The sequence below is a fragment of the Cavia porcellus genome, unplaced genomic scaffold (genome assembly GCF_034190915.1).
Source record: "Cavia porcellus strain 051 isolate PalLab524CR breed Dunkin Hartley unplaced genomic scaffold, mCavPor4.1 scaffold_7, whole genome shotgun sequence".
Classification (NCBI taxonomy): domain Eukaryota; kingdom Metazoa; phylum Chordata; class Mammalia; order Rodentia; family Caviidae; genus Cavia; species Cavia porcellus.
The window spans coordinates 21,748,346-21,771,709 of record NW_026947490.1 but is presented as its reverse complement, the minus strand read 5'-3'; the positions used below and the strand labels follow the sequence as shown (position 1 = coordinate 21,771,709).

Below are 23,364 nucleotides of genomic sequence, written 5' to 3'. Positions count from 1 at the left end.
TTCACTTGAAGCTCTGGGCTGTAGGGGAAAGGCAGCTTCGAGGGAAATGGTTTAGTTGTCCAATGTGACTACCCACGTGACTACCACGAAAAGGACAGAGGATGCTGACTGGTCACAGGGACAGTACTGAGCCGCCAACTGGGGACTTTCATATATTGCAGGATGCAGACGGACACGGTGCCTTAGAAAGGGTCTGGCAGGTCCCACTAAAGCTGGACACAGCCTGTGACCCAGCATTTCCTCTCCTGGGCAGGTCTGTACCCAACAGAGATGGGTGCATGGTGTCACCGGGAGACAGGACTGAGCCAGGCATGGTGTGCGCACCTGTGATTCCAGCACTCCAGGAGTCTGAGGCACCAAGACTCAAAATTCTAAACCGGCCTGGGTGACTTAGTGACCATGGGACACTGTCTCCGTCCAAAATATGGACAAATTAAAGAGCAAAGTAATGAAATAATAGGAAGCAGGGAGGTAGGCCTTTTGTAAAAGGGAAGGGCGCCAACAGAGGCAGGGAGGGGAGGGGATGAAAGAATTGCAATGTGCCATGTATGTGCACCAACTCCTGTGATAAGCCAGATCATTATGTATTGTGGACTTTACAAACAAGAGCTAGAGTATATAGCTCAGCGTGAAGGCCCTGGATTCAATCCCACGATCATAAGTAAAAGGAAAAAAATGACTGGAATATTCCTATTCCTCATTAGAGTAGCCTCCAACCTGCAAAAAGCCCCAGCATCTGTGAGAGGATAATGGGTAAACTGTGTTGTCACACAATGGAACACCACACAGGGGTGAAGAGACAGGCTACTGATGTGTATAACGACATGGGGACGCCCACAGTGTGTTGTGGGGAGCATGGAGTCACACACACAAGCCTGTGGACTGTAAAATTCTACATAGCTGGATATGGTGGGGCATGCCTGTAATCCCACCACTCCGGGGGCTGAGGCAAGAGGGTCAGCTTGACTTCGAGGCCAGCCTGGGTACATAATCGAGGTTAAGGCCAGCCTGAACTACATAGGAGACTCTATCTCAAACCACACCCCCCAAAAAGATTCTGTTTTCATGAAGCTCAAGAACAAAGTGATATGGTACCAGAATCAGATCAGTGGTTGCCACTGGGGGCTACACAATGGCACTTTCTGGGTGGATGGAAATGTTGTGCCTGATGTCATAGAGGTGATTACATGAATGTAATTTTAAAACCACAGAGTTTTATTCTTGCGATGTATGTGCTTTGAGGCAGGCATGGTGGTACACACCTATAATCCCAGAGGGAGGCTGAGGCAGGAGAATTGAAAGTTTGAGTCCAGCATGGCCATTAAGTAATTTAGCAAAAACAACAACAAAAACAGACAATAAAAAGTGCTGGAGATGTAGCTTACTTAGTATGAAGGCCCTGAGTTCAATCCCCAGTATTAAAAAAAACTCCCTAAAACCCAAAGATGTGTATGGTTTGCTGCTGAAAGCTGACTTTAGTAAAACAAAAGAAACTGGCATAGGGATCCCTGATGGGTCACTCTTAGCTCCTGTGTGGCCATGAACAAGTCATCCCCCTCTCTGTGCCTCAGGTCTCCTGGGGATTAAATGAGCTACGATGTGCAGAGTACTTAGCAGGGGCATCGGCGGTCACTGCCATCATCATCTCCACATTGTGGCCCCCCAGGGTCCTCCGCCCACAGGAGGGGATCTCCCCCCACCCCAAGTGTCATTCACTTCCTCTCTGATCTTGTTCCGTATTCCCACTCCCCGAAAGTTCGCTGCCTCACTTCTGTGGAGGCTAAAACTCCATGATTCAGTGACTGCAAGTGTCTTTGGCTCCTAAGCTGATGCCAGGCGTGAGTCACCTGGGAGTGGTGCCAGCCAAAGGGACACATCCTGCCCATGGCCCAGCCAGAAAGCAGCACAACACGCAGCCCACTGCTCTCTCCCCTCGGATATATTTCATAATTGTCCGGAACCAGAGATGGCACGAGCCGGGGACCAGGGCTGACGGGGAGTAAAAAACAGCCCAGGGAGGAGGCTGGGAGGGGTAGGGACAGAGGGACGAGGAGGAGAGAGTAACAGACACAGAAAAGGGGGAGGCAGGGCTGTGGGGGACAGAAGCAGCCAGAGAGAGGGAGACAAGGAGGGCAGGAAGGACCACGGGGGGTGGGGGCCAGGCGGGGCCACAGGGAGAGAGGGCCCCTCCCTCCAGAATACAAAATGGCAGGACCGGAGGGGGCTGTCCTGGGCGTGGGGGCAGGGAGGAGATGGGCAGTGTGGCAGGGCTGAGGTCAGTAGTAGGTTTCTTTCTCCACCCAACCTAGAGAGACAAAGAGGAGACACAGAATGAGAGATGGAGACAGACAGGAGGACAGAGGTACAAATCTGTAGTGGGGTGGAGGCGGAAGGCACAGAAATAATAACGATGAACCCGAAAGAGAACCACACACTTGGAAAGACAGACAGGAGGAGGCTCAGAAAGACAGGAAGACAGAAGAGGGACAAGGGAGAGGAATTCAGATGGGCACCAGGAGGGGAACACACAGAGACTGACATGGGACAAGCCACCCATGACAACCTGACCCCTTCTCAGGCCCCCAGCTGCCCCATCCTGGCCTCTCACCCCCAGGGTTCCTGCGTAGGATGAGTTTGCGGATTTCATCATAGACGAAGATGAGGAAACTGTAGGGGAAGGCACAGAACCACCAGCTGGGCCTGCAGAGCGGAGAGAAGGGCATGAGTGCAGGACGCGGGGCAGAGTCCCTGTGGGGATGGCAGGGTTGGCCTCCCAGCATCCTCTGGAGCAGCAGAGGGGGCTGCCCTGGGGCCTGCACAGCGGCTTTCTTAAGGACGGGCCTTGGGGAGAGGGCCTTGGGGGTACTGCAAGAGGGACAGCAGTGGTACACAGAGTGGGGGATCCAGAGAGACTCCAGGGGAAGTGGGGCCAGAGGTCCACAGCTGTGCCCAGGGCTTATCACGGGCTTGGCCTGTGAAAGTGTCTCTTGGAGGAAGGCTCTGTGGAGGGGACAAGAAGGGGTAAGGGTGCTTACTTGAGAGGGTACATGCGAAGGGCCACGTCCATGCCAGGGCAGTAGGACAGGAAGGCAGCAAGGGCTGTCTCCTCAAACAAGCCGAAGATCAAGATCTTGTTCCTGGAAACAGAGGCGAGGCAGGGCTGAGCCTCCAGAACCCGCCAGCCGACAGCCAGAGCCACAGAGACAGGTGGAAGAGACAGAGATGGTGATGCAGGCCCAGAGAGAAGCGAGAACACAGAGGCAGTGACAGATGGGCAGAGCCCAAGAGGAGGGACCAACAGAGATACTGAGACAGAGAGAGACACAGACACACAGAGAGGTACAGAGATGGTGGCACAGAAAGGAGAGGGGACAGACGGACAGATGCAGTGGTATAAAAAGATAAAGCAGAGCTGAGGACCCCAGCACCCCTTACACCTCACCGGGAGACAGACAGAGACAGAACTCAGACACATGTGATCCTTGTTTAGAGGCAAAGCTGGAAGTTCAGGGCATGAGTGGAGGGACAGACGGACACATGGACTGGAAGGATGGTTGTGCAGCCGCCTTGCACTGGCCCTCACTTCATGCCCTGCTGGAAGACTGAGTTCCTCCGGGTCTTGCAGATGATCAGATCGGCCCACTGGACGACCACGATGCTCACAAAGAAGGCCGTGTGGCACGTGAACTCTACCACCTTCCTCTGTTCGTATGTCTGCAGGAGAGAGGACGGGTGCAGTGTCACCGTATGGCTACAGCCCTGGCCCAGGTCCCACAGCCCAGATGCCCATCTGCCCACCCCTGCACAGGCTACCTAGGCCTCAGATGTGCTCCTGTCTCAGAGCTCATAGACCCGGGGCAAGGAGGAGATGTGGGGAAGAGGAAGGTGGGGCCTCAGCTATCTCCTAGAGACCAAGGGGACAGACAACAGTTGAGTTTTGAAAGGACAGACAGAGAGGGAGAAGAAGGCCTGGCAGGTCAAGAGCTTGGGCAGTAGAAGCCAAGGCCCAAGCTGGACCAAAGCTTTAGGTAAGCCCAGGTGTGTGGGGAGGTCAGGACGCTGCCCCTCGGGTACAATGGTAGGACTGGACCCCTCATGGCTTGCACAACTTGTCCAGGGCTCCTCTAGTGGGCAGAGATTCTGGCTGTGGGGCTCCCCAGCCAGATCCACTCACCCACTGCTGCCCGTAACTGTCCTCCAGGTCATTGACAGTACGGTCATCCCAGTTCAGCCGGATGCCGACCAGGTTGCTGGGCAGGAAGCCATTTTCTGCCAGGATCACAAAGTAGGAGAAAAAGCCACCAAGAGCCTGGATCATCCCTGGAAAAGGAAGGAAGGGAGCCGAGTGGTCAGCAGCAGGCCCATGAGACCCTCTGTGGGCCACCTCAGTCCTCTTGCCAGGCCCTGTCATCTGTGGTTTTGCTTTGTTTTGTTTTGTTTTGTTTTGTTTTAGACAGGGTCTCATTACACAGTTCAGGCTGGCCTCAGCCTCCCACATGCTGGGATTATAGGTGTGTGCCATTACTCCCTGCAGCTCTCCTCTGGAGGACCCAGGGGAGAGCTCCTGGGATGGCTGCCTGGGCCAGATGCCTTTGGGAGTGGCCTGTCCTGCATGAATATCTTCAAGGCTCTGCTCCCTGACCCAGCCACTGGAATACTGCACAATCCCAGAGGACCCCACTTGAAGCCTGGATTCAAGAATGAGCTCCCCCAGGCCTCTGACCACCAGAAGGCAGTTTCTGCTTGCTGGGATATCCCAGGGCAGCTGGTCTGCACCTGTAGGGCTCTGCAGACATAGTTCCCAGCAGCAGGGGGCGGAGAAGGACAGGGTTGGGGCTCTTGCCCCGCCCTCAGATCATTCTCAGGCTGGCCGCACCATTTCCACCCCGTAGGGCCAGCAGGGGGCTTGCGGTGCCTCTGCAGGGCAGCCCTCAGCCAGGCACCTCGCCCCTCACCGATCTGTCCGTAGGCCATGCTGATGAGCCTCTCATTGACCAGCTTGTCTGTGCGTGGGTTCCTGGGCTGTCTCTTCATGATGTCGCTCTCGGCAGCCTCATAGGCCAAAGAGATGGCAGGGACCTGGGAGGGAGAGCCCAGGTGAGCGGAGAAGGGAAGATCCCACCGCCCCGCTCTGTCGCTGCAGGCTCACCATGTCAGTGCCCAGGTCAATGCACAGAATGGTGATGGTGCCCAGGGGCAGGGGGATGTTGGCCATGATGAACAGCAGGAAGGGCGTGATCTCGGGGATGTTGCTGGTCAGGGTGTAGGCGATGGATTTCTTCAGGTTGTCAAAGATCAGGCGGCCTGTTGTGGGGAGGCAGACTCAGAGCTTGGCAGCTCCACAAGGGAGCCCCAAGCCCTGCCTCTCCCTGCCCAGTCCTTGCATTCTTTCTAGTCTGTCCCCCACCCATCCACACTTTTGTTTTTTCGTTTTGTTTTGAAACAGGACATTGCTATGTAGTTCAGGCTGGCCTTGAACTCACTATGTAGCTCAGGCTGGCCTCAAACTCGCAATCCTCCTGCCTTGGCCTCCCGAGTGCTAGGATTACAGGCATGCACCACCACACCCAGCCTTTACCCCTCCACATTCGCACACAAACTTTTGACCATGTTGCCTAGTTCAACCGTCTTGAAGTGCACCCACTATGGAAGCCTGTTTGGTAGTTTCAATAAAAATTAAACATCTTACCCCAAGAACACAGGAACCTAACTCCTGGTTTTGTATGCAAGAGAAATGAGTGCTTCTGTCTCCCAGAGACCCAGTGCAAGAACATTCACCACGGCATTATTCATCACTGCTCTAAACCTGTCAACCCAGTGGCAATGACAGGTGTTTAGATGAATAAACGTTGGGACACTCATGCAGAGGGACACAGCACAGCACAGAAAGAAAGAAGCCAGAGCCAGGCATGGTGGCACACATAGAATCCCAGCACTCAGGAGGCTGAGGCAGGAAGATTGCCATGAGTTCAAGGGTAACATGAGCTACAGGGTGAGCTCAAAAAAGTCAGCCTGAACTCTACATAGAAGACCCTATCTCAAAGAAGAAGCAGCAGTGGCAGCAGCTATGGACCCATTAACCCCAGGATGACCCCACTCATTGCATGTATATAAAAAATGTGGCTAATATAGTGTGTACCTAGTAAAAATCTAAAGACTAAGCCAATAAGCCCCATCTTCCAGTTTTCCCCTTGTGCTAAGAGGCCATGAGTCCCTGCACAAATCATGAAAAACAAGTAACCTGATTAAAATATGGGCAATGACCTAAATAGACACTTCTCCAAAGGAGACATGCAAATGGCCAACCGTTCTATGAGAAACTGTCACCATCACTGATCATCAGGGAAATATGCAAATCAAAACCACGAGATGTTCTTTCAGCTCGGTAAGAATGGCTGTTACAAAAAAGGAAAAAGATGATAAGTGCTGGTGAGGATGCAGAGAAAAGGGAATTCTTACAGGAATGTAAATTCATATGGCTTTTATGAAAAACTGTGTAGGGCTTTCTCAAAGACTTAAGAAAGAACTACCATACGATCCAGGAATCCACTCCTGGGTATATGTCCACAGGAAATGAACTGTCTGTCAAAGGCAGCTCTGTACTCCTGCTGCTGACAAGAGCCAAGAGCTGGAAACAGCACCTGACGAATATGTACAACGCCAGCCACAAAGGACATGTGCATCTTCTCCCTCAGATGTACAATTTTTACAAGTTGATGTCATAGAAATGAAGACCAGATGATGGCAGTTACTCTGGGAAGATTAGGGTGGGGAGGGGCTGAGGGAAAGTTGATCAGTGGGTATGAGTAAAGTTAGACAGGGGTACGGGCTGGAGGTGCAGCTCGCAAGAAGCGCATCTATGGAGCTTGTGGGAGGCCCAGGGCTCAGTCTTCAGTACCACAAAAAGAAGGGGGAGGAGGAGGAGGAGAAAAGGAGAAATGAGAAGTGTTTGAGGAAGTAATCGCTTAACCTGATTCAAACATTACAGTGTGTATAGCTGTCAAAAGATCACATGGTACTGCATGTATGTATAATTTTTTTTATGCTTTTAGGTATCATTTAAAGCAAAAACAGGCCCCATAGGCTGCAGAGGGATCACCTTCGTGTAACAAAGATCCCTGGGTGTCCCCCCTGACCGTCATTCTTTCTCCCTGCCCCTCACAAACTACTTGCTTCTCACCTCAGCTGTGTTCCTGGGTGAAACAATGGCTTAAGAGTGGTTAAGCCCCAGTGTGGCCAGATCAGCCATGCCCTGGTCACTTGGAGTCGGGCATTGGTTGTAAGGATTTCATGATGCCAGTTACTCCTCTCTGGTATCTGTGGAATTTCACCTAATGAAAGGTAAGCTTTCTTCTACTTCAGTGGGGCTTCTTTGCCCACACTGTCTAGGTTGGACTCTGGTTACTAGCTGTCCTGGCCCCTGAGTGCTTCCCCCTTAGCACTGTTACAAGTTGCGATTATGTCTTTAGCATGAGCTGGGGTGAGGGGATCTCTCCCAGCCCAGGAGAGCAGGGACCCTGTCTGCACTGCTCACAGCTGCGTCCCTGGAGTCTGCAACAGACAAGATACAAGCCCAGGAAGTATCTGGAAGGTCTGAGTGCCTGGATCTGTGCACGGCTGCATTGCATGTGCGTAGACACTGTCTGTGGAGAAGAAAGTCAGCCAGGTTCCTCCTGGGACACTGGACACGAGGGCTGTGGGTCTCTAATGTGTCACTCTACTGTTTTCCCTCTCTATTAACCAAGCTAGTATTTACAGCGACATTTCAAATGGGGAGAGAAATGGAAGAAACAATCACCAAAGTATAAATAACACTTATTTCTGGATGGTGGGGCTTTGGGTGGTTTGAATTTTTCTGCATTGCTGCATTTTCTATAGCTATAACGAATTACACTGATGATCAGGATGAAATGACATAGGAACCAGCCACAAGCTGCCTCACCTCAGCACCAGCCCCAGCCGACTGCACTCCCCAGGTCCCTCACTAACATTTCTCGGCCACACAACTTTCTCCGCCTGCGACTCCAGCCTCCAGGCCATCCAGGTCACGCTGACCATGAGCCTCCCAGGAGCCTCTGCTTCCTGGCCACTGCACTAAGCAGGTATTTTGTTTTTCATTTTAGTTTTTCGGTTCTGTTTTATTGTTGTTGTTGTTATTTTTTGTTGTAGAACCCAGGAGGCTCTACTACTGACCTATTCCATTTTCCCTTTTTATTTTTAATTTGTTTTGCTTTGTTTTTGAGATAGGGTCTCACTCTCTAGCCCAGCTGGCCTTGAACTCACAGTGATCCTCCCGCCTCAGAATTACATATGTGACTCACTACGCCCAGCTTGTTTTCAATTTTGAGACAGAGTCTTGCCCAGGCTGGTCACAGGATGGTAATCCTACCACAGCTCCCAATGCAGTCGGGATTATATAGAGTTATGTGCCATCACACCATAAGGAGTAGTAATTTGTTCTCCCCCAGCACTGAGGATTGAGCCCAGGACCTTTGCATGGAGCTACATACTCAACCCTTGCCTTTTATGTTAATTTTGAGACAGAGACTCCCTAAGTCATAAGTTGTCCAGGTTGAGTTTATATTTCGGATCCTCCTGCCTCTGCTTCCCAGAGTGCTAAGATTATGCACATGTGCCACCACACCCAGCGTGAGTAGTGCTGTGCTTCTAAATGCTTCAGGTCAGCTTTGTGCAACAGATTGGGTCTGTGGGTGCCAATGCAGTGACCCAAAATGCATCAGCCCAGTCCTGCCCCAGGAAGCTCCCAACCCTAGGAGCAGGGAAGATAAAGAAGGTAAGCTTAGCTCCCCCGCCCTGCTCCCATGCCTGGCAGATACTATGATTTGTACTATGCATTGCGCTGCTACTGTGATATTGTGCCCCTGGCCCTTCTCTGGCTCCCTGTAGTCACCCCATCTCCAATAACACCCCAGACCAACTCACCCTCCTCCACACCAGTGACGATAGAGGCAAAGTTGTCATCAAGCAGAATCATGTCAGCTGCCTGCTTGGAGACGTCAGAGCCAGCAATGCCCATGGCCACCCCGATGTCAGCCTTCTTCAGAGCAGGAGAGTCATTCACACCATCACCAGTTACGGCCACGATTGCTCCCTGGAGGATGGAGAGGAAGAATAAGATCCAGAGACCTCTAATGTTCTTCTCCTTCAGACCCAGGGGTCCAGGCCCGGCCCCCTCCCTCAGACCCAGGGGTCCAGCCCACCTGTCTCTGACAGCCCTCCACAATGATGAGCTTCTGCTGAGGGGAAGTGCGGGCAAAGACGATCTCCGTGTGATTTTGCAAGATCTCGTCGATTTGCTCTGAGGTGAAGTCCTTGAGGTCAGTGCCATGGATCACACAGGCCTTGGCATCCCTGGGAAGGGCAGAGGAGAGCCAGCAATCAAGGTCAGGGTGAGGAGGGGTGCAGGCTAATTGACAGATGGGCTCTATACAGACAGGAGAGCCAGAGGCCCAGGCCTAGGAGAAAAAAGAGGCCCCCAGTGTGGGGTCCAGACCTCAGGAAGGACTGAGAGGCAATGAGCTATGCAGGCAAAGGGGTGAGGAGACAGACACACAGCTAGGCCTCAGGTGGGAAAGCTGAGGAAGTCCGAAAGACAAGACGGAGGAGAGACAAAGACAGAAAAGAGATTGACACAGAGAAATACAGGGCTTCACTTAACTTTCTGAAACACTAAGCACTGGTAGCCCATTCAACGTATTTCCTTTTGATTTATTTTTGGTGGCAGGGGACCCAGGGCCTCGTGTGTACTAGGTAAGAGCTGTACAATAGAGCTACCTATACCTGCAGCGCTGGTGGCCCATTTTACAGGACTCTGAGGCTCAGAGATGCTAAGTGACTCATCCCAGGCTGCACAGCTGGGAGGTGACCCCAGCCTGCCAATCCCTGCGGCTGCAGCACAGGGCGCCACTTTCACAATCAGGTGGAGGACAGGGAGGAAAGGAGATGGGTCCCCCACTGTAGTGACAGCTTTGAGGGCCGGGCAGGGCAGCTCACCGGGGGTTGACCTGGCTGACAGGAATGTTGAGCCGGGCAGCAATGTCCTCCACGGTTTCATTGCCCTCAGAAATGATGCCCACTCCCTTAGCGATGGCCTTGGCCGTGATGGGGTGATCGCCGGTGACCATGATGACCTGCAGGAATTGTTCTTTAGGGATGGCCCAGTTTCCCCTGTGGGTCACCAACCCTGCCTCCCTGCACTGGCCCAGGCCTCACCTTGATGCCCGCACTGCGGCATTTGCCCACGGCGTCAGGGACGGCTGCTCGGGGAGGGTCAATCATGGACATGAGGCCCACGAAACAGAGGTTATCTGTGGTGAAGTTCACGTCATCACAGTCGAAGGCAAAGCCCTTGGGGAACTGCTCCTCAGGCAGGTAGTAGTGGCAGAAACCTGGAGCAAGGACAGGTTGGGGCCATGAGGCTTCACCTGGGGACCTCCATGCCTGCACGAATAGTCGGTTCATTCTCTAAGCATGCCCCTCTTTCTCATTCATGCATCCACCTGTGGTGCGTTCTAGCTTTTTTTTTTTTTTTTTTTTTTTTTTTTTGTCTTTTTTTTTTCGTTTTTATCGGTACCAGGGATGGAACTCACTACTGCACACTTGCAAGGAAGGCGCTTATGCCTCTGAGCTAAATCCCCAGCCCCGATGTGTTCTAGCTTTGGGCAGCATCGTACCCTGCTTTACCCCAAGGAGCCCCCAGAGCCGGTCCAGTTGCCCCATGACCACACTCAACCCTCAATGCGCACCGAGCACTCGCTCTCCCAGGCCGCCGAGCTCCAGGTAGGCGTTCTGGAAGGCCTCCTTCATCTCCTCATCCAGTGGCTGCTCCTTGCCCTGCAGCAGTATGGTGGAGCAGCGGTCCAGGATGCGTTCGGGAGCACCCTTCATCACCAGCAGGTATCGGTTGTCGTTAGGGTCCTCGGTCTCGTGGATGGATAGCTATGACAGAGCAGGGGCAGCACGCCTGAGCATGGTGGGCCCCAGAGGCTGCCTGTGTCCAGCTGGGTTACGGCTGTCCCGCCCGCTGCCCAGAGCCATGGGCACCAGGACAGAGGTCCTCCAGGAGCATTGCCTACAGCTCTCTTAGACTGTGTGTGTGTGTGTGTTTGTGCATGCGTGTGTGGTGCTGTGCACTGCACCACACTTTAGCTTTACAGTGAGCTACATCCCAAAGCTTTTTGACACAAGGTCTTGCTAAGTGAGCAAGTTGGCCAGAGCAGGCTTGAATTTGATTCTCCTGCCTCAGCTTCCTATACGGCTGCAATTACAGTACCAACAAGCCCAGCTAAAAGATCTCCTTATTTATTTATTTATTTATTACATATCCAGCCCTATTTATCTGTCTCCTGGATTCTCTCATAGAGATATCTGCTTATCCTGTCTCTCCATCTCTTGCACTCTGGGTTTCCCAGAACCCCTGGCTATCTTTCTTTGATTGTGTGTTCACTCTCTCTGCCCTGGCCTGCTCCCTCTTATCTTGCCTCTAATGGGCCACCACATCTGGTCTTCTTGCCTCTGTTTCTTTTCTTTTCTTTTTCTTTCTTCTTTTCTTTTTTTTTTTTTTTTTTAGGTACCGGGGATCAAACTCATGACCTTGCACTTGCCAGGCAGGCAAGCCCTTACACTGCTGAGCTAAATCCCCAGCCCCCTGATCTTGCCTCTGAAATTCACCCAGAATCTGGCCTCTTCCTGCTTCCACAGCTGCCCCCGGCCCTGGCCTGGCTACTGTCACCCCCACCTGGATTCCTGAGATTGGTGACGGTGAACCTTTTAGAGCTTTCAGTGGTAACAGACTCGGCTCACTGGGGCACTCGTGCTATTGGTTCGCCTCTGCCGCCCTAGATCCACGCTACCCACATGGGCCAGGCTGGGCATGGCTCTGTGGTAAAGCACTTATCTAGACGCTTGAGGCTCTGGATTCCATTCCTAGCACCGCAAAAAGTTAAAAAAAAATGAGTGACTAGAAAACGAGGTGGTCATTTTGGCAGGCAATTTGGCAGTTTCCCAGAAGGCTAGAAAGAACGACCACATAACCTGGCAACCTCTGAGGAAGAGAAACACAAACACACATCTGCATAAAGGCTTGTGTACCAAAGCTCCCAGCAGCATTGTTCATAAGAACCAGAGGATGAGTAGAGCCCAGATGCCCACCAACGGATGAGAGTGGTCAAGCCAAATATGATCTATACATACAACAGGATATTAGCCTTAAAAAGACAGGAGGCTCTGACACACACCATGGATGGATCTGGAGACCGATGCTAAGTGAAAGGAGGCAGACATAAAAGGCCACAGGCTATAGGGTTCCATCTTTATGAGATGTCCAGAATAGGCAAGCCCCCAGAGATGGAAAGTAGGTTAGTGGTTGCTTAGGGCTGGCAGGATGGAGGAAGAGGAGGTGGGTGTTAGCTAAGGGGTGCAGGCTTTTTTTCTGAGGTGATAAAAATGCTCTAAAATTGACTATGTAGGTGGATGCATGTATCTGCGAAAACATTCAAACGACTAAATTATACACTTTAAATAGATGATCATGGTATGTGAATTATAGCTCCACAAAGCTATTTAAAAAGATGTGAAGCCTGGCACGGCTTCCTAGCATTCTGGAAGGCTGAAGCAGGAGATCCAAACTTCAGGCCCAGCTTGGACAACTTAGTGACTTAGTGAGATTCAAAATAAAAAATAAAACTAAGGCCAAAGAATGTAACCCAGTGCAAAAGCCCTGGGTTCAAGTCCAAAGTAAGTAAATAAATAAAGTAAATAACAAATAGGTAAGTAAATAAGTAAGAGGAGATATGAGTGGCACAAGCACCTGCCTGGCAAGCATGGCCTCAGCACGCTTTGCCTCATGCCCTTGTCTCCGGCTGTCTTGTACCATTACAATGTCAACTCCAAAGGGGAGCGGCTTCACTCTTTCCCTCACCACTGTGTGTACTGTCAGCACCTAGAACAGGGTCAAGATGTGGTGGCTGCTCAAAAAAAAAACATTCGACAAATACATGAACATTGCTTCTCTGCCCAAGAGACCTCTGGCAGGTGCCCAACCTCTGCTGCATGGAGCTCTGTGCTCCCCTGCCTCTCATTCCAGCAAAGGTCTCGTGCTTCCTCTTGCTCACTGATTTGGCCAGTTCCTCTTCCTATGAGCCGGGTGTTATCATTCATTCCCAATTTCTAGGAGGGGAAACTGAGGCTCTGAAACCAATATGTTGCCCAAAGAAAGGGGGAAGTAGGGCAAAGATGACTGTTGCAGGGGCAGAGAAAGTGAGGCCTCAGCCCCAAGAGCCCCGTCCATACCTGGTATTTGTTGGTGGAGTTGAAGGGAATCTCGGCTACTTTCTTGTTGCGTTCCCGCATCAGCTTCACGGAGCCAGAGGACAACTCGATGCATTTGAGCAGGGCAGACTCGGAGGCATCCCCAGCCACGTCCCTCTGCGGGAGAGGGTGCTGTCACACAGGAGCGCAGAGCGGGGGACTCAGGCACGCCACGGGGAGGCTGGCACTACACCTACCTTGAGCACAGGGATGTTGTCCTGACCACCCTTGAAGACAGCACGGTTGCAGAGTCCAGCGATGTGGGACAGAGCCACCCAGGTGTGCGAGCTCTTGTCGAATGAGGTTCCTGAAGGAGACATGTGTGAGGGCGAGGCGGGGCCCCTGGGGACAAGTGCCCATAGCTCCCCACTCTGGGTCCCCACTGACCTGACTGGTCCTCGGTGGTGTCAGCCTCGTGGATCTGGTTGTCAAACCACATGTGGGCAACAGTCATGCGGTTCTGGGTAAGGGTCCCTGTCTTGTCTGAGCAGATGGTGGACGTGGAGCCCAGAGTCTCCACAGCCTCCAGATTCTTCACCAGGCAGTTCTTCCGGGCCATGCGCTTGGCGGTCAGGGTCAGGCACACCTGGAGGACATGCAAGGGTGAGTGAGACGCAGGTGGCAGCCTGTGGCAGGTAGGGATGAGCAGCATGGATGCCACAGCTGCCTGCCTAGCCCCAGGAAATCCTTCGATGGCCTGGCAAGGACAGATATCACCCAGCAGTGCTGCTCCCCAGTACAGACCACTAGAAACAGGCTCAGATGTGTTCCCGAAGACATGCTCCGGAATGTTCACAGTGGCAACATTTCTAATAGGCACAAATGGCAAACAACCCGGTATCCACTAAAAGCTGAAAGGATGAACTAAGGGATCAAAAATGGAATACTATACACTGATGAAAAAGTAAAAATGACTGCCACCTGTAACTGTGTGGATGGAGCTCAAACACAAGTTAGCAAAAATAGGAACTCTGGATTTAACTCAGGGGTAGAGTGTTTGCCTAGCAAGTGCAAAGCCCTGGGTTTGGCCTTCAGCATTAAAAAAAGAAAAAAAATTTAAATGTTAGCCTAAAGAGTCAAATAAGAGCTCATACAGAATTATGCCACTGATATTAAGTATTAAAAAGGCAAAATTAATCTGTGATGTTAAAAGCCAGATTTGGAGGCTATTATATATTTTTTCCCAGGACTAGGGATTGAAACCAAGGCCTTCACACTGAGTTACATCCCCAATTTCTTAATTTAATTTTTTAAATTTTGATATCAGTTCTTAGTAAGTCATTGAGATGCCCAGGTGGGGCTCAAAACTTGCCATCCTTCTGTCTCCATCTCCCAGAGTGCTAGGACTCAAGTGATTGCTGCCATACCCAGCTTTAGTAGTTAATTCTTCATGGAGGGCAGGTGGGGAAGACACTGTCTGAATGAGGTTGTGAAGGGGGCTTTAGGAGATCCCACCAAGGTACAGCTGATGCAGTGTGCTGTTGGCATCCTCAGATGTGTCTTCCTAGTATGTGCAGGCGTTGCATGTACGTGATTGCCAGTAAGAAGCCTTTAGGCATCGTAGTAGGTGAACTTTGCACCATATTAAATAGAGGAACAGAGGGCAGCACAGTGCTCCTAGGATGGCCCCACCCAACTAGACCTGGAGCTGGATGGTAGACATGGGCTTAGCTTGCATGAAGCCTGGGTGCCACCTCCAGCAACATCCACGGAACAACAAAGGAGGCCACATCTAATCCACGTGGGCTTTGTGTATTTTCCAGGTATTTTTGTATTTAGTCACTCAAGTCTCCATTTATTTATTTGCAAGACCGGGACTTGACAACTGTCATTTTTTTTTTTTAATCGGTACTGGGGATCAAACTCATGACTGCCTGCTTGCAAGGCAGGTTCTCATGCTACTGAGCTAAATCCCCAGCCCTGACAACTGTCATTTTTTAACTTGACCTCATATGTAGACTTTTTAGCCATGAGTGTACGCGTGTGTTCATCTTAACTCAGTAAATTAAAAAGTAATAGGATCGAAGGTTTTTTTGTTGTTGTTGTCTTTTTCCTTTATATCGGTACCAGGGATCAAACTCACGACTGCCTGCTTGCAAGGCAGGCGCTTATGCCACTGAGCTAAATCCCTAGCCCCAATAGGATTAAAGGTTTTTAATGCTCTATGGTATTTCTTTAGATGCTGGCTTGTTGCTTGTTGATTTTGATTAGGAGGCCCTCCAAGTTCCAGGCTCCTTCTCATTCAGGAACAGGAGGCTCAGACCCACAGGATTCTTCTCAAGAGCACTGCGATCCAGGTCCAGCCCTCCTCCCTTAGACCGAGGGGTGCAGGCCCCAACTCCTTCCCTCAGACTCAGGGACCAAGACCCCAGCTCCTCTCTGTCAGACCCAAGGCATCAGGCCCCAGCCCTCCACCTCAGACCCAGGACGCCAGGCCTCCACCACCCTCTCTCAGACCCAGAATCCAGCCTCACCGTGACAGTGGCCAGCAGGCCCTCTGGGACATTGGCTACAATGATGCCGATGAGGAAGATGACAGCTTCGAGCCAGGTGTATCCAAGAATGAGGGAGAGGATGAAGAAAGACACGCCCAGGAAGACAGCCACGCCAGTGATGAGCTGGATGAAATGCTCAATCTCGATGGCAATGGGTGTCTTGCCCACTTCCAGGCCCGAAGCCAGCGTGGCAATGCGGCCCATGACCGTGCGGTCACCCGTGGCCACCACCACACCCCGAGCAGTACCTGCAAGGCCAGAGGGTTGGTGCCAAGTGAAGTAGGGTTCATGAAGGCTTTGAGAAGTCCAGCCCTCTGAAGCATATTGCTCTGTGTACCCCCCTTGCGTGTTCCCAGTGAGCCTGCCTCACCTTCCACACAGTTGGTAGAAAAGAAGGTGATGTTCCGAGTCTCCAAGGGGTTGTCATGTGTGCAGTCGGGGGAGCGGGTCTGGGGCTCAGACTCGCCGGTCAGAGAGGAGTTGTCTACCTGGAGGTGGGAGCAATGGAAACAGGTCTCTGTCCGAGGCCTGGGGTCAGAGGGCATGTATCCAGAGGGGTTAGAGGGGAAGCCTCTGACTGATGACAAGCTAGAAGCCTGGTTGCCCAGAGGGCCCAGAGGACAGAGACTGGGATTTTGAGGCAAGAAGGTACAGGCATGCTTGCCAAGGTCTTAGATACATGAGGCTGTCTGAAGACTGGGGCTGAGTCCTGGAATCCTGGGTCTGAGGGAGGAGGCTGGGCCTGAACCCTCAAGTCTGAGGGAGGGAGCTAGACCTGGACCCATGTCTGAGGAAGGAGCCTGGGCCTAGACCCCTGGGTCTGAGGGAGGAGGCTGGGCCTGGTCCCCCAGGTCTGAGGGAAGAGGCTGATCCTGGAATCTGGGGTCTGAGGGAGGAGGGACTGGGGACCTGGACCCCCAGGTCTGAGGGAGGAGGCTGAGCCTAGACCCTTGGGTCTGAGGGAGGAGCGACTGGGGGCCTGGACTCTGGGTGTGAGGGAAGAGTGGATGGGTCACAGGGCAGGGGGTATTGCGGGTAGACTCCTTGGTGAGTCTGCATGGCTGGGATGCAGATCCTAGGCTCACCTTGCAGCCATGAGCTGAGATGATACGTAGGTCAGCTGGCACTCGATCTCCACCCTTGATCTCTACTAGGTCCCCAACCACCACCTCCTCAGCGTTCACCTGCATCTTTTCACCTTCCCGGATCACTAGGGCTTGCTAGGGGTGGTACAGAGAAGAGTTACATCCTGGACTCCTTCTGTCTGGTGGTCACTAGTCATGACCCTCTGCCCACACCCTTCTAGGCCCTTTCTGGGCACCCCTCACCTGGGGAACCATGTTCTTGAAGGACTCCATGATCTTGGAGCTTTTGGCCTCCTGGTAATAGGAGAAGCAGCCGGTGATGATCACCACGGCTGCCAGCACGATCCCCAGGTACAGCTGCAGGGAGACATTGAGATTTAAGGTCACGGTTGCCCTGAGCCACTCCTACCATCCTGAGTTTGTAGTCTGGAAGGAGCTTCATGACAGTGAAGGTCTGCATTTTGAGTCTCTTTGTGTGTCTGTCTGGGTTTTGTACATGACTGTGTCTGAATTTCTGGGAATAATTGTGTATCTGTGTCTTCTTGCCGCCATTCGACAAGCTGAGTGTCTGTCCTTGTGTCTGTCTGTGTATCTGTGGATCTTTCTTCATGCCTGGCCTTGCACTTACAGGACTGTTTGTGTTGGAATCTCTGTACGTGAATCTCTGTGTTTCTCTGCTGGTCTGCCTTTGTCCGATGATTTGCATCTGTGTGTCTGTGTCTGAACCAAGTGGTTATGGTTTGAATCTGTGTCCTAGTGTGACTGTCTGGGTTCACTCTGTCTGATTCTGTTACCCAGTGATAGTGAAAGTTGGCTGTCAGAACCACTGGCCTGGAGGAACAGGGGATTCTAGGGGACACTGGCCCTGTGGACTGTGGCTATAGAAAGAAAAAGGACAAAAGTACATTTTGAAAACTGTGAAGGGGCAGGGAGACATTGAAGCTCTGTGTATCCCTAAATGTGTGTGGCTCTGCAGAGGGCAGGATGGACAGTACTCACATTGTCACCAGAAGGGTCGTCCTCAGTGCCCGCCTGGATGCCATAGGCGAGGAAACAGAGGATAGCCCCTATCCACAACAGGATAGAGAAGCCCCCAAAGAGCTGGCGACAGAATTTGACCCATTCCGGTGTGGTCGGTGGCGGTGTGAGTGCATTAGGCCCATCTCTGGCCAGGATCTCCTGTGCTTTGCTGTGTGTCAGACCCTAGGAGACACAGGGCTCACACAGAACAGTCCCTAAGCAGCCCTGGCACCCCAGCATGCCCATCACCCAGGACACCAAGCCCCCCATCCTCCTTACTCAGGCCCTGGCGTCCACCCCAGTTCTCACCTGCACGCAGTCCGTGTTGTACTTCCGGCAGACCTCTTCTACGGACATCTTGTGCTCCGTCTGAGGAACAAAATGTAGGGGAGGTGATGAGAAAAGGCCTGCCGGAGCTCTGGGGGGCATGCTGGGGGGGCCACAGAAGTAGGACTTACCATCGCCACCTCTTTCTTGAGGTCATCCAGATCCCGGCGTTCCTTGCCTTTGTTTTTCTTGGGCGAACCCTTGTCATCTTTCTTGTCCTGCGAGGTGGCGACACGATAGCTGTCAGAGCCACCAGACTGCGGGCGAGAAGGGATTCCAGAGGGACACCGGCCCTGCGTGCCCCAGCTCACCTCCTGGTCTGGGTCCCTGTCTCTCTGGCTGTGAGGCCGTCTCTGGGAGTCTCCCTCTGTCGCTCAGGGCCTCCCTGTCTCTGCCCAGGGTCTCTGGGTTCTCCTAGAACCTCAGAGACTTGTCTCATCAAGTTGGCCTCACTGTCACTGGGATTCCGGGACACTGTCCCCTAAGGTCTCTGTCAGCTTCTGCCTGCGTCTCTCTCCGCATCTCTGTGGGTTGCTTCTCTTCAGTCTCTGTCTTTCTATCTCTGTGTGTTTCATTCTGTCTGTTTCTCCCTGAGCCCATCTGACCTTCCTGGGCCTCTGTCTCTTGCTAGATCTGTCACTGCCTTTCTCTCTCTCTCTCTCTCTCTCTGTCCCCCCCACCCCCACCCCGCCCCAGCTCCAGGTTTCTGTACCTCTCTTTTTGCTGTTTCTGTTTACATCTCCTGTTTCTTTCTCTCTCCTATACTGGTCTCTATCTCTCCCGGGCTCTTTGCCTCTCTTGATCTCTCTTCCCCCATCTCTGTTGTCTCTATCTCTTTGTCTCTGGTTCTCTCTATGATTTTTGTCTCCATCTCTCTCTGATCTCTTCCTTATGTCTGTATCGTATGGTGTCTATCTTTGTTTCTTGGAGATGTTTATCCAAATCCGTCCTAGTTTCTGTGATTCTGATTCTCTCTGGGCTCCTTCCTCCAGGGTAGGGGCTGCTGAGGCCCGCTGCTGAACATGTCTCTGCCTTTCTCTCTCTCTCTCTCTCTCTCTCTCTCTCTCTTCCTCCCTCTCTTTCTCCCTGTGTCTTCCTGTCTTCCCCACTCTTTCCCCCTTGGTATCGCTGTCCTTCCAACCCCAGAGCTCCAGGTCTTCCCATATGTCATGTCTTCTTAGCTGGTTCTCCTTCTCTGGACATCTCTCCAGCCCCATGGATATCTGAGTCAAAGGACTAGAAAATCTTGGCAGACCTCACAGGGGAGTCTTAGCTTGAGAGATAAACAGAAAGGCACAATCAAGTCAGCCAGAACCAGGGGGAAAGATGCAGAATCAGAAAACACTGGACTTTAGAGACACGTTCAGCAGCAGGCCTCAGCAGCCCCCACCCTTGCAAAAAAGGAGAGGCAAGGGTACTTCAGATGTTGGGCACAGCTGGGACAAAGGCCTACATGGGTAAGCAGCCTGCTGTGCATAAGCAGCCAGTCCTGAAGATCTTGACGGATAAGACGTGGACTCTGGCATCTCGCCTGGGAGACTGTGGAAACCACAGATGGTCTTGAACAAGGGATGGGCACAGTCTGATCTTGGAGGACTGAGTAGGAGCTAGCAGGGATTTGGGGTACAGACAAGCAAGAGGCACAAGCATCAGACCTAGCTTAACATGGGCATGGTGTGAGGGGAGGGACTGAACTTGCAGCCTGGGGGCCTGGGTGGATGAGAAGGGTAGTGTCCAAAGCTGGCAGGAGAGGTGGGCTGAAGCCAGGTGCTTGTAGCAGGCTGAAGCCAGGTGCTTGTAGCAGGCTGCTGACAGATCCTGTGGGCCCAGGGCCAGGCTGGGATCCAAGGCTCAGCGAGGCTCAGCGCTAATCTCCTTGTGACCTTGCAGAGGCTGAGCTGTCTGCCCCCAGACCTGAGGCTGAAACCAAGAGTGCCAAGATGGGCAGCAGCCTGGAGGTCTGGGAGCCTCAAGAAGGGGTTCAGTGGGGTGGGAAGAAGGCTTGGCCCCGAGCCAGCCCTGCAACAGCACTGCGTCTCAGACATGGAGGCACAGAAGCTTAGGGCACAGTGTCTTGAGGGACCAATCCTTATCCCGACCTTCATGCCAGGGGCTGGGGTCTTGAAATTCCCAGACAGGATAAGCATAGGTAGAGAGATGTGCCTTGGGGACAAGAAGTTATGAGGTCAAGGTGGGAAGTGACCGAGGACTTAGAGGAACAGGGCACTGGCAGAAGTAAAAGAAGCCAGTTGCCCATCTCTGAAGCCCTAGGGAAGGCCGAGAAATTGCAGCCTGGGTTTCTTTGAGAGCGATGGCTGGTGTCCAACCCGTTCCCTAGATCTTCAGACACAAATAACTGGGGGCCTGGACTCCTGGGTCTGAAGGAGGAGGCTGGGACATGGACCCCTGAGTCTGGAAGAGAAGCCTGGAGCTTGGACTCCTGGCTACTGGTGGGGAGAGACTGAGGTCTGGACTCAGGATCTAAAGGGGAGAGGCTGAGGTTCCCAGGTCTCTGGCAAGAGAACCGTAGCTCCTGCTTGCCCTTGTCATGACCAGACTCCTTGGGGGGTAGTTTCCATCTGTTGGAGTGGGAAGCTGAGGCTTTCCCAGGCAAGGCAGGGGAGCAGATGGGCACACTGCAGGGCAGGAGCACCTCTGAGGATGAGGGACACGCCTGTCTCGCTGTAGCCCGCCTCTGCAGCTCCTCGCCATTTTCCATGCTGTCTGCCTGCCTCGAGCCTGCACAGCTCAGCCTCTGCACCTCATTGGTCCCCCACCTCGGTGCGGATGGCCGTTATCTCTGAGCTTGTCCCCCCTTGACCTCCACTTCTCTCCTCTGGCTCCTCCTCCTAGCATTCTGGCAGACTGTGTTGTCTCTGAACAGGAAATGTCTACCCTTGTGCGCCTTCATCTCAGTCTCAGTTTCTCATTTTGTCTCTCAGTGTCTCTCCATGTCTCTGTCTCTCCACGTCTCTCTGCTTGTCTCTGTCTCCATTTGTCTTTCTCTCTTTCAGTGTCTCTCTGTGTGGGCCCATTTCTGTCTTTCTATTTGTCTGTCTCTCCCACCCATATGGAAGCCCTTTGCTTCCCCTCCAGTCCCAATTTCTTTCCCTAAGAGCCCCCACCCCATTTCTCTAAGGCATTTTGGCCTCAGTCTCCCCCCAATCCTCCCTCATTCCCCCTCCATTCCACTTACCTGAAAGCCATCACTAACTCCCACCTCCCTCTTCCCCTTACTCCTCCCTCCACCCAGTTCTCCTCCCATCCCCCATCACTCTCCCCAACCCACAGATCTGCAGCCCCATCCCCCACCTCCATCCCTGGGCCCATCAGCCTTCCTCCGCCATCTTTCTCCCCATCCCTCTGGTGCTTTTTCTCAACCTCTGCCATCCCCATGACCCATCTTTCTTAATCTCACCTATCCCAACCCACCCACCTCCTTCCCTGGCTCTCCCCCCAGGCCCCGCCCCCGACACACAGGGAGGAATCCAGGGCTGCAGCAAGGGTCAGGTGGTCAGTTAGGGAAGGAGGCGGCATCTGCTGGAGAGACTCACAGACAGAGAAGGACACACGGACACAGACAAGGGCATAGCAGGCGCTCTCCCCCACCACAGCTTTGCATTCGCACACCCTTAGGCAAGCACTCAGTCTCAGGCACTGCTCTCCTGCCCCTTCAGCCCTGTGTCTGCTCCGCCAGATTAGGGGCTGCACACACATTCCGCAGCCCTAGTCCGAGCGCACTGCAGACTCCCCCACAATCAGAGCCTCTTTCTCCTGGAAGGAGAAAGAGAGGTCATCTGGTGTCCATCCCAGAGCCTGGCCATCAATCCACCCCGCCAGAGGACGTGGGTGTTCAGTACCCCCAGATACACTAATGCAGCTCTCTGACATCCCTAAACGCGGGTTACAGGCTTTAACACAGCAGGGGCCACAGAGCTCAGGCAGCCCAGGGCCTGCCAGAGTTGGGAGTCACGCACACACACACACACACACACACACTCGTGCACCCGCGCAACCGAACACATGCAACCACACACATGCAGCCCCGCAAGGTCAGGCAGAGATGCGGGGTCCAGCCCACGCTCCCGCGGGCCCCAGCACACAAAGCCACGCCGACATGCGGACATGCGCCACAGACCCCCGCCGACCCAGCGGCCCCGGACAGCAGCCACACAGCCACAAGGACAAATAGGGTCAGCAGGCCCACATGAACACGGGACATAGACCTGGGACGCATGGGGGCCTGGAGCCCTCGACCCCAGTGTCACTGGACCCACAATGTCACACATGCAGCCGGCACCTACCCCCATCCTGGCGGTTCCGCGGGGAGAAGGGCTGGTGCGTGGGCGGCGGCCTCAGGGCGGGCTCAGGCGCGGGCTCGGGCTCGGGCCTCTGCAGCGCCCGCGCCTCGGTCGGAGCGAGCTCCGTCGGTCCTCAGTCCCACCGCACAGAGGCTGCGGTGCCCGACGCCTCCGCCTCCTCATATGCCCGCGCCCGTAGTGGGGGGCGGCGCGGGCCAATCAGGGACGCCGCTGCGCTGATGGACAGCCCGCGGCCCGGCCCCCAGTACTGCAGCTGTCCTCCCCCCTCACCACCCCATCTCCGCAAAGTGGCGGCGCCACCAAGAGGGAGGAGCGCTGCGAAGGAGGGGGAAGTTGGGGATCCCGGCGACCACCCCCTCCCTCGCGGCGAGAAACCTGGAGACCTCCTGGGGCCTCTGAGGAGGGGGCAGTGAAAGAGGAAGGACTCTGAAAATCCTGTCACTGTGGAGTACTGTAGGGAGAGGACTCAGTAAGGGGGTGGACACAGGGAGGGGGAAAGCCCCAGTGAACCACCGCAATAAGGCAGGGGCTCCACAGCACCCCCTCTGCAGTGAGGCGGGTGGGGGAGGGACGAGTCTAGAGCAGCGTTGTTCAGGAAAAGTCCTGCAGAAGCCTCATATCTGAGCCCACTCTTAGGGGAAACTGAGAAGCACAAGAGAGTAAGGAAGACCCCCCCCCCAACTGAGGAGAGGTGGTACAGAGAGGAAAGAGCTCCTAGGCCCCCTCTCGGTGCGCCCCACCACCACCACCACGGTGTGCCCCTCCACTTCCAAGACTGAACTATCC

At 53.4% G+C, this 23,364-nt stretch overlaps 1 protein-coding gene across 2 annotated transcripts; it reads right to left on the bottom strand.

The window, feature by feature from the left end:
- Window positions 1-1,921: 1,921 nt before the first annotated feature.
- On the bottom strand, window positions 1,922-22,733 carry Atp1a3 (ATPase Na+/K+ transporting subunit alpha 3). Of its 2 annotated transcripts, none has more exons than XM_013146833.3 (23): window positions 22,561-22,733; window positions 18,388-18,474; window positions 18,239-18,298; window positions 17,909-18,112; window positions 17,153-17,266; window positions 16,910-17,044; window positions 16,195-16,312; window positions 15,804-16,072; window positions 13,717-13,915; window positions 13,527-13,636; window positions 13,312-13,446; window positions 10,767-10,959; window positions 10,234-10,409; window positions 10,015-10,151; window positions 9,222-9,372; window positions 8,944-9,112; window positions 5,150-5,304; window positions 4,956-5,079; window positions 4,175-4,320; window positions 3,584-3,714; window positions 3,036-3,137; window positions 2,609-2,700; window positions 1,922-2,305 (listed from the first exon to the last, which is right to left on the bottom strand). In XM_013146833.3, exons 1-23 carry the CDS (start codon window positions 22,564-22,566, stop codon window positions 2,277-2,279), a joined length of 3,042 nt encoding a protein of 1,013 aa, XP_013002287.1. In that variant the 5' UTR covers window positions 22,567-22,733; the 3' UTR covers window positions 1,922-2,276. The 2 variants fall into 2 exon arrangements, with proteins under 2 accessions (XP_013002287.1, XP_063108246.1); XM_063252176.1 differs by having other exon boundaries at window positions 18,388-18,513; window positions 22,561-22,721.
- Window positions 22,734-23,364: the final 631 nt, after the last annotated feature.

Coding starts and splice junctions, on each gene's coding strand:
- Atp1a3 (XM_063252176.1), bottom strand. Junction 5,305..8,943: donor CGTCACTGGTGTGGAGGAGG/GTGAGTTGGTCT, acceptor TCCCCACAACAG/GCCGCCTGATCTTTGACAAC. Junction 2,701..3,035: donor CTTCGCATGTACCCTCTCAA/GTAAGCACCCTT, acceptor TCCGCTCTGCAG/GCCCAGCTGGTGGTTCTGTG.